This window comes from Lynx rufus, unplaced genomic scaffold (assembly GCF_022079265.1).
Source record: "Lynx rufus isolate CCGP_SWC_20201006 ecotype Redwood Valley unplaced genomic scaffold, mLynRuf1.p SCAF_7, whole genome shotgun sequence".
In the NCBI taxonomy this organism is placed as follows: domain Eukaryota; kingdom Metazoa; phylum Chordata; class Mammalia; order Carnivora; family Felidae; genus Lynx; species Lynx rufus.
In genome coordinates, this window is record NW_025814889.1 from 60,957,231 (window position 1) to 60,967,428 (window position 10,198).

Consider the following 10,198-nt stretch of genomic DNA (forward strand, 5'->3'; position numbering starts at 1 on the left):
AAAGGAGAGAGATGTTCTAATCCACTGTATGGAAATAGTAAATGAAAAGCAAGGTAGATAACACAACATTTAGATCATGTTTAAAGCATACATTAAATGTATTGAAATGTTCTCTTTCTTAGAGATCCATAGAGCTTAGGAAAATTCAGATGCAGAAACAGGATTGAAGAAGGAAACATTTTGAAAACAGGTGGAGGAGAAATGATCATTTGGGAACATGTAACAAGGTGGTAGATGAGGGTCATCTGTGCTGTAGTAATAATATGGTGCAGATGAAAGGAGAGGAAGTAATGATGTGTAATAAAGAATTTGACCTGGCCCTAAGAGGTCTGGCCTTTGCCTACAGCTTCTGAAAGGTAATCTAGGTCACACCTCATAGGAGTATCTCTGTTTTGGGTGAGAGCTAGTCACAATGGATTTCAGGGTGGGGCTGACCACACCTGACAGTCTTAGCCATGCCAGAGAAACCACAGGATTTAGAGCGAGGGGCATTGAGTCACCTGGGATCAGGCCACTTGGCAACTGAGATCAACCACCCAGGTAATCAGTCATGCCCACGGTAACAGCGCCTCTATAAAATATTTGAACACTGAACCTTATGCAGGTTTCCCTGGCTGGCAATACTCTCTCTAGGCATAGTGTCACACACTGGTACAGGGAAAGTAATGCCATCTTGCCTCTAGGGGGAGAGGACACAGAGAAGCTGTGACTTTGGAACCCTCCAGGACTTCATCCTATGTGTTGCTTCCCTTGGCTGATTTTAATCCGTATCTTTTCCCTGTAACCATAACCGTGAGTATAACAACTCTCCTTGAGTTCTGTGAATTATTCTATTGAATTATCAAACCTGAGTGTGGTTTTAAGACAGACCTCCCCCCTCCAAACTTATCTTGTAGAGAAGTTGGTATCTTGTAGAGCACTGTACCTTCTAAGCCTTTGCAGCTTGGCTATCTAAAGGCAACTGACCTGAACACAGGCTGTAATGTAGCCTTGACGCCTAATGGCGAAATCTTGGACCTATAACATTAACACAAAGCTGCCTCAAAAGGAAACTAGTTGTTGTCATTGTAATATTAGCAATAATTAAACAGCACTGTTTGTCATTAATCAGACCTTTGTTCCTTTAATTGATCCAATATATACAATGAACATGAACATATTTATCCTTATAATGAAGAGTCTAGGGGATATTTGCTACATTGATAGTCACTGCTGACTTCAAACTCTTAAAAGTTACATAACTTAGAAGTTGCTTAAACACATAGGCAACTAAGAAATAGGACAAATCTGTTTTCTTAATTGTAGCATGTGTTAGTTCTTTCTTTGCATACATTCTTCGTAACATTGGTAAGTATTTCATGATCCTAGACAATTACAGACTTTTTTAAAAGAGGTCTGGCTCGTTACAATGTTGGAAAGATTTCAGTATCATGGTTACTTTGCAATTGAGTGTAACAATCTTGGCCTTGGTGGTTAACTGGACCTTGAGAATCTTTGTTTCTTAAGAAAGGTTTAAATTCTATTCACATGTTCTCTTTGGTCCTTTGGCTTCCAGGAAGGACATGGTTTCTAGGCCTGCCAGTTTTTGCTTCCTGGCTGACTCTGTGCTGGTAACATCTGTGGTCTAAATTTACTCAGTTTATCTCATGGTCAAAGGTAGTGGCTGAAGAAGAGGAGTGTGAGTTTGTTTTCTTACAAAGATAAATATTTTTTCTCAAATGATGGTCATTTCTATAAAACTATCAATTTTGGAGAATGAGCCAATTCTGAGAAATCTCTAGGAAGAAAAAACTTTTTCTAGCAGCCCTAGTTTTTCAGGAAACCTTTAAACAACTTGTATATATTTTTTAAAAAACTAAATAACCTTTTACAAGATTGTATGTACAAATAAGATTTAAAGACTGCATCTTGAATTATTTATTTAAATATAATTTAAGGATAATTTAAATCTTTATATCCTCCCTACACAGTATGGGACTTTTTCCTAATGAATTAGGAATGAAATTGATGAAAGTTATGATATTTAATTTCATGACTAGCGAGTAAGGATAAATTGGTGAATTTTTTTCCAGACTTTTTTCAGAGTTTTTTTTTTTCTTTTCAGACTTTGTGGCTAATATGCCACTGGTAGAGATTTTGTATATTTCTTTTTTTACACTAAAAAAGAAATAGACATCCCCCCCCCCCCACCACCACCACACACAGTATCAACAACAAGAAAAAGAAACAGAACGACCTCTTAAGCCACTGGACAATTTGTTTTAACAGAAGAGAGAACTACTATTTTATTAATCCTATAATAGGATTTCCTCTTATCTATTCTTCATGCTTATTGGCTGTCTTAATATCTGTCCTCACATTTAGGAAGAATTTCAGGAATGAGATTAAGGTCCTAAAGTTTAAAATCAGTGGAGACTTGGATTAAACGTGTCTGCATTTAGGAGTCTGAATGTAAGATTTAGGGAGGTAAATCAGGTGTAAAATTTGAACAGAGCTGAAATATCTACAGCTAATATTTGTACCTGGGGAAACAATGTATAAGAAACAAGTGAGGGATGTAAACTAAAACTCCCGTGCTTTATTCAACAGAGATCAACACAAAACTCAAAGATTCCAGTACCAAGGTTATTTAAAGGAATGTCAGCTTCAGAAAATGAAGATGAATTAGGATTAAAAAGAATTAATCAATTGAACACTAAATCCTTCCTATATAAAAATAGGAAGCATTTGCACATGGGCTAGTAACTAATAATAATGCTCTTCTGTTCAAACCACTACAAGATTTTATTAACATAGATGACACAAATTTGACCCCGACAGTAGACATATATGGTAATCTCCTCTCTGTATCTTTTTTCCACGCACTTTGGGAAAATGGAGGCTTTTAGTCTGAGAGTGATTTCAAGCATGAACTTTTGAACCAGATTGTCTTTTAGGTCCTGGCTTCACTACTTACTAGGTGTGTGACTTTAGGCAGGATAGTTAGCCTCTCTTCTCATTTTCCTCATCTGTAAAATGTGACAATAATACTATAATGGTTAATAAAAGCATACCTAACTCATAAAGTTATAAGAAATCAATGAGTGAATACATGCATAGCACTTAGAACCATATCTCTCATGCAGTGCTGAATAACTGCAGGGGTCAGAATTTTGGAACTTTGGCAAAAGGTACACTTCAAAAAATGGAAATAATTAAAAAAGCAGTTAAATTTATCAAGCATTGGCCTTTTTTTAGAGATTGGTAGGAGTGGGCATCCTGTGCAATTGTTGTTGTTTTTTTTTTAACCAAACTGCCCTTGTCTTACAGAAAATAAAAATGATACTCTTGAAAGCTTACAATCTCCCTGTAACTTTTACTATTAAGAGTTCTCCTTCAGAGTGTTATTATTATTATTATTATTTTTTAATTTGCCTGGATCCTGACGTTTCTCTGTCCTGGTTTAGACTGGCTCTGCTTTCTACAGCATCCAGATGCCAAGATGATTATACAACAGCAAAGAAAGATGACAGAGGTACAGAGGGCCACTGGAGCCAGCCACATATTTGGAGTCACAGATGCCCCATCAGGTGTCATGTCTTCATTCTCAGATGTGTGGTTTCTGCTGTTGTACCCCTTGGTTTTGTTCAGTAATTGTTTGCTACTGTTGAGTCTGGATGGAATAGGCCTATGAAAAAGTTTTGTGTCTACTGGCATAAAGAAAGGAGAAACGGTCTTGTTATCTGGATTGTTGATGAAATCAGTACTGTGTGACACCATATTTACCTCTGTGGCAATGGAGTCATTCAGGGAAATGAAGCTTGCCCGAGAATCTGTGGTTAATTCCCTGGAAGACCTGGTCTTGTTTGTGTTTACAACCAAATCTCGATGTGTGCTTGATGATGGTGCCTCTACTGACGGTAGCTTTGGGTTTATCATGGTGCTTTGTTGTTTACCTAAATTTGCAGCTTTTAGAATCCTTAGTCTGTCCCCTGTGTTAGATGAAGAACGGGTATTTAGATATGCGGGAGGTGACTGTTCAAAAACCAGCAAATCTGGATCTATACCTGAAAGACAAATAAGAAGTCTTATTATAAGTAAGAAGACTTAGAGAAGTCTTGGATTTGCCACTGAGTTGGTGAACTGAGCTTAAGTTCAAGTTCTACTATTGCATATTTCGGAAGGCCTCAGAAACATACTTGCCACATCTGAATTTATCTTAACTTTCTAGGACACTTTCTGTTATGAACAAGTTTGGTTAGCTCATGGAGGATTCTTCGCGTCTGCCTGGGCATTTGGGTAACAATAGACAGTGTTAGTACAAGAATGGCAAAAAACAGTAGCCATTGGAGATATAGAGCATTTTAAAATAAAATCTTAAGGGGCACCTGGGTGGCTCAGTCTGTTAAGCATCTGACTTTGGCTCAGTGCTCGTGAGTTCGAGCCCTGCATTGGGCTCTGTGCTGACAGCTCAGAGCCTGGAGCCTGCTTCGGATTCTGTCTCCATCTCTCTGGCCCTCCCCTGCTCTCCCTCGCTCTCCCTCTCAAATATAAAATAAACCATAAAAAAGTTCCAAATAAAGTTTTAAAAAATAGGGCCTAAGAAGTGTAACTGTGTCAGAATTCATGAGCAAAGCCCTCAGTCTCATCCCTTCTCAGTTCCTGAGGGTCCTGACTTTGTCTTCAGTATTTTCTCCTTGTAAAGGAGCTCTTTTCCCTCTGACTTCAAATATGCACAAACATTGCTCCATGTGTAAAGCGGGGGGGGGGGGGGGGGAGCCCCTCTCAACAGCTTTCCAGTTGTCCCTGCTATCAGTCAGTTTCTGTCTCTCTCCCTCTGGACATACTAACATCCGTTTCCTTTCTTTGGTTTTGCCTTCTGTCATCTTGTTCCATCCTCACTATTCTGTCAGAATTATGCTTCTGAGGTAATCAGTACTTTCTAGATTTCCTGATCAGTCTCATTGCTTTGGCAGGCTCTTATCCTCGATACTGCTGGCCATCTGTTCCTTAAAATTCTCCTCCCGTGACTCCCTGGAGCACAGACTCTCTTGGTACTTTACCTCAGGCTGCCCGCCTCTCATTCTTTCTTTCTTTTGCTGGTTCTTTTCTTGGTCCTAACTTGCTGTGTACTTTCCACAATCTTCAGTCCTTTGTCTTCTCTTGAATTTTCTCTTCATCTCACCACACACACACACACACGTCTTCATCAACTGTCACCACTACATCGGTGGCACTGAAATCCACATCACCAGTTATTTCCTCTTTCTTGGTCTCTGGTCTCATTTCTCCTGTGCTCTACTGAAGACATCTCATGTCATCGCTGAACATTCCCAGAGCCAAAGTCATTTCGTCTGGTTCTTTGTCTCATTCAGTGGCATCATGAATCTTCATCACCCATGCTGGAATCTGTTTGTACTGCAGAGCAATTTTTGACTCCTCTCTTCTTTTCCTTCATCCAAAAAGTAACTACATCCTATCCAGTTCCCTCCCAATGTTCTAGTAATCATCCCTCCTCTTTGTCGCAGTTACGATCGCCTTCTCCAGATCTCATGCCTCCCTGACTAGATTTTCTAACTTGCATCCTACATATAATTTTCTGAGACTAAAGACAGCCAGACTCGTCACTTTCATGATGGCACTTGCTCACTAAATACCTTTGCTGGTTCACTATTGCTGTCAAAGTCAAACCAAAACTCTACTCTGTCCAAAGCCCTTTTTTTATTACCTTGCCTACCCTATCTTTCCCATATTTTTATTGCAACTCCAAATGTGCCCCTTTTGTAGCTAGACCTGTTTTCTCCATGGTGGGATGCTGAACTCCTTATCTTGCCTCTGCCTGGCCTCTTCCATGAAGTTGCCCCTGAATTTAGCTTTCTTTAGTCTCCTTTTGGGTGCTTGTACTTGGGGAAGTATCACACGTTTTTTAATGCAATTCCACTTTTTACACTAATTGTGAGACTTGTCACATCAGCTAGATTGTAAGGAACTCGAGGGCAGAGATATGGCTGCAATCTTTTGCAATGTTGCACACAGCCTGAAGCATTAGGTTTTCACTAAGTACAGATTGATGACAAAACTGATCTTCTTTGTATTTTGATGACAAAAATCGATCCTTTCATCTTTACCAATTTGTGCCCTGAGATTATATACATGAGCAAGGGACACTTAAATGGGTATTTTTCTAAAATAAAATATACTGGTTATCTTGGGACCATTGGTATGCTAACATATGTTAGTAAGTACATTTCCCTGTCCTTGACATCCATTTCTGTAGAATCCTTGTATGTGGTGTCAGTGGACCTCAAAATTGCCATTAAGCAATTTTCTTTATTTCCTAGTATGATCCTTAGCCACTGCAGTTGAAATGCCCATTTTGTCGCTTGCTAGGGGCCCCTGGAATAAATGTAATGCTTAAGCTCTTCTTCAATCATGTATGATTTGTGATCATCTGAAATGAGCTCATCATTGCTGAACATGCCAAACTAAAGGGAATATCCTTCTAGTTTTCTTCCCTGGATGCCCAAAACCTTTCCAATAGAAATCACTGGGATATAACAATTCAGGGATTCACACATTGTTATTAACAGTAGCTTTTAGGTTATATGTCTCTACTAGAATATTGTCAATATTCTTCAAAATACAAAAAAAAAATACATAAATCACTACCTTCTGTTATGTTGTATAAAATGGCGCTGGTTCCAGGCTCTAATACACAGCTCTCCAATGTTGGGCAGTGAATATGGAGGCAGTTGACATTGTCGTGAATAGGATCATGGTAGAAGACAGCCACGTTACAGGAAACTGAAAGGAAAACAGGCCAAGTGTGTCTGCAGATGGTCTTGGTTTCTACCAGCTTGATGAGCTCTGAGTAACTTACATTTCTTTCAAGAACATTGGATTAACAGCAAGCAATACATTGCAAGGCTACATTCAGATATTTCATAGAACACTGTGAACTATAGTAACTATTTGTAAGAATACAGAAAATGCCTTTTTAAAAAAAACTATACACTAATTTTCTCTCATCTTTCACACATTCCATTCCACATAGGGTCACCCAGAATCATTTCCCAATCCCAGTATTTTATGTTCATGAAGAGATCAGTTGGCTACAGAAACCTCTGGGAATTTATACATATCAGATTTCTAGATGTGTTGCCGTCTCAGAATGCTAAGGTACTGGAGTTCACTAGAGAAAGAAATAAGAAAATAAAGTGACAAATGTTGTAACAAAAGAGGGAGTAGTGGGAAGGCAAAAACAGCATTACTGGGAGAGGCCCGATGGTGGAAAGGCAGCAGGTCAGGTGAACACGACCCTGACCTTGATTAAAGGGGAGCACTAACCCCATGTTGCAAATCACATCCAATGAAAAGCCTATTCAGTGTCATTTAAAGAGGATGAGAGTCGACCATAAGGGATGTTAGGATTTGGAATTCTACTGAGTAGGGGTACATCACTGACTCATGCTGTCTTCCCTTTACTAAGTAAGTTTGCTCCTTACAATGTATCATACTATTTCTGGAAAACCTTAAGTTGGATTTGTGGAGTGCCAGTCTTCAGTCTGTCCTCCTGAGAGGGCAACACTGATTTCCCTCCTGCTGCAGTGAGTAGGAAGCATGTGCTGGGAAACATCCATTGGCCAACGGTATCAACTTTTTTAATAAAAGAAGATTACAGAGGGGTAGCATGCAATTATCAGACCTCAGACTATGCCTAAGGCTGTGGTGGAATTGCTGTTTCTGTGTAAGGTTAACTGTGGGCAGTTGTATCTCCCCCATTGCTTCCAGGACAGCTCACGTTTCTGCACTCTTTCATTTTTCAGTAGGAAAAAGAATAGGACAGAATTCAATTAATAATACCTTGCTAATCCATTACAGATGACAAATACATCCCCCAAAGACTGTGCTGTCAAGTTCAAGGGGAAGGACTAAAATACATTTAAATTTAGACATCTAAATTTCTGATGAGCAAGTAGCTGATGCCGTAGAGAATAATTTTGAAAGATGTTTTCTATTCCTCTTCGTGTACACCTCAGAGTTTCATCTCCGAGCAGGTTAGCTATTGCCCGACTGTGGCTTTTTAAAGTTCTGGCTCCCGGCGAAAAACAGAGACGTGTGTTCGTGCCCTTTCTTCTGGAGGAAGAAAACCACAACTTGGAAGCTACAGAGGCTCTAAAATCATGGAATTCTACTGGTGCTTATAGTATCCCTGGAAGTCCAGAAGACAAAGTTTCCCTGCGGTGGACAGTCAGGTAAACTGATGCCATGGGGAAATGCTGAAACGTATCCCCCCTCGCCTACCTTCCCTCAAGCCTTTTGGGATCAGAAGCATCTCTAAGGTGAAAATCTGAAATGGCAACCTTCTCAGAAATATTTCCCTTTAATAAATTAGTTGTTCTCTTCTGTGCCTGATTATCTTTTGAGGGCTTAGCCTGGGACAGCTTCTCACACTGTGGTCGGTTTATACCCTTCTAGTAGATTCAGTCTGCATCCCAGAAATCTTACATGCATACTTGGATAGGAAGCATTGGCAATTAATAAGTCGGTGTCAAACCATGGAAAGAAACTGTGGAATAACCAAGAGAATTATTTTCAAGTGTTGTGTTGCTTTTGCTGTTTCTTTCCAAGTAACTTTAAAATCTTGGGAAAATGAAAAACAAATGGAAGAAGTCTTTAGACAATTATAACTTGAAATTCTGCAATAATGAAATGTTTTCCTAATTGTAAACCTTGATCGTATTACATGGATGATGTTTAACCCTGATTCTGGATTTCAGACCAAAAAAAAAAAAAAAAAAATCAGATTTTGAAAATGCGTTTTTCTTTCTTTTTGCTATTTGACATATATCTGCCTATGTCTTTCAAAACATTGATCACAATCTAAATTCCTATTCAGTGCAGCCCACATTTAGTCAACACAGCAAGCACATTTCGAAATCCTGAAATACCAATATCACTGAAAGAACTTTGAAAGGGAAATGATAAATATTTTTGAAATCAAATATGCCATATTTGGGGCTAAGAAATATTGTTAGTTAACCCTCAAGGAAATATTTTCATTTAGCCCTTTCGTGAGGAAAAGAAGATTCTCTGTTGCCTATAGTTTCCATGGCATTCTGGGTCATTACCAGATTTGTAGGCTGAGCCAGCACTGACCCAGACAGTCTGAGTCTCTCCTGCACTCTTCCATCCCCTGTCTCTCCCTCATCTCCCCTAGTCCTGTTCATCTTTTCTCTGGAACCTCTACCTACAGGCCCTTACTTAGTCTTCATTTTATAATTTTCTCCTGATTTTTGCACAGGCGTATCATTAATACTTACCATCCTTCCTAAGGCAGCAGCTCCTGCTGCATTTCTGGCCAGTGCCTTCAGAGTAATACTTCAGGAACTGAGCTCCCAGCTTCTGAGACTCCTCCAGGTCAATCAGAAGACCCGGAAAGCGACGGATCCAGCAGTCTCTGTAAAAAATGGTGGGTGAGCAGAGAGAGTGAGAGGCCCGCACCACGCTCAGGAGCAGTGTCACGCTGGTCACCACCACTGCCGCATGCATTTTGCTGGTATGAAGACTGGGCAAGAAGCCTGAGTCCCACACAGATGCTGAAGCTGACCATCAGGCTTCTGGACAGTTTCTGGAACTCGGGGGCTGTTGCTGAGGGACTCTCTTGGAGGGTCACCTTCTAGAAAAATGAAGCCATTCTTTGGCTGCATATTGATTTTTCTTTTGTTTCTCCCCGGCTGAGCCCTAGGTGAACATTTGACTTTCTGACGTTAATTTTGAACATTTTCCAGGCCATTTCGATACTCTGTCCTTTAGCCTCTTGAAGACGTGGATTCTCTCCTCTGCTTTTCTTCGTTTTGTGAAAGTGAATAGTCACAGACACCTCTCACTAAGTAAATATAAAGACAAATGGAAATCCTAGCCAAGAGTCTTTCTCAGGAAAACAATAATTTAGTCACTTGACGTCAGATAAAGAAGGATCCATTTCACCAGAAACAAGACATGTTTTTGTAAGGGCACTTCTGTATAGCTTTAAAGGAACCTGTGACTGCAGATTTCTTTTCAGTCATTTTTTTTCCCTTTGAATTTACATTCTAGTATTCAGGTTCACTAGAAAACCAGTTTGTGCACTGGTTTGTGCACAAAACAAAACGTGAAAGTAAATGAAACTGAAAAAGAAAAAAAACCCAATTTTAATTTTACAGTGATTTTGAAAACA

The 10,198-nt window shown here is 39.5% G+C and overlaps 1 protein-coding gene across 1 annotated transcript; it reads right to left on the reverse strand.

Moving 5' to 3' along the window:
- Positions 1-3,244: 3,244 nt before the first annotated feature.
- MANSC4 (MANSC domain containing 4) lies at positions 3,245-9,531 on the reverse strand. The gene is made up of 3 exons (XM_047064874.1): positions 9,303-9,531; positions 6,649-6,783; positions 3,245-4,046 (listed from the first exon to the last, which is right to left on the reverse strand). The coding sequence occupies exons 1-3, from the start codon at positions 9,529-9,531 to the stop codon at positions 3,406-3,408; spliced, it is 1,005 nt and encodes a 334-aa protein (XP_046920830.1). The 3' UTR covers positions 3,245-3,405.
- Between the last annotated feature and the right edge of the window lie 667 nt (positions 9,532-10,198).

Excerpts from the sequence above, each read along its gene's own strand:
- MANSC4 (XM_047064874.1), bottom strand. The coding sequence starts at position 9,531 with ATGCATGCGGCAGTGGTGGTGACCAGCGTGACACTGCTCCTGAGCGTG. Across the intron at positions 6,784-9,302 it reads CTGCTGCCTTAGGAAGGATG|TTTCCTGTAACGTGGCTGTC; the intron begins GTAAGTATTAAT and ends TTTTCCTTTCAG. Across the intron at positions 4,047-6,648 it reads TTTATACAACATAACAGAAG|GTATAGATCCAGATTTGCTG; the intron begins GTAGTGATTTAT and ends TTTGTCTTTCAG.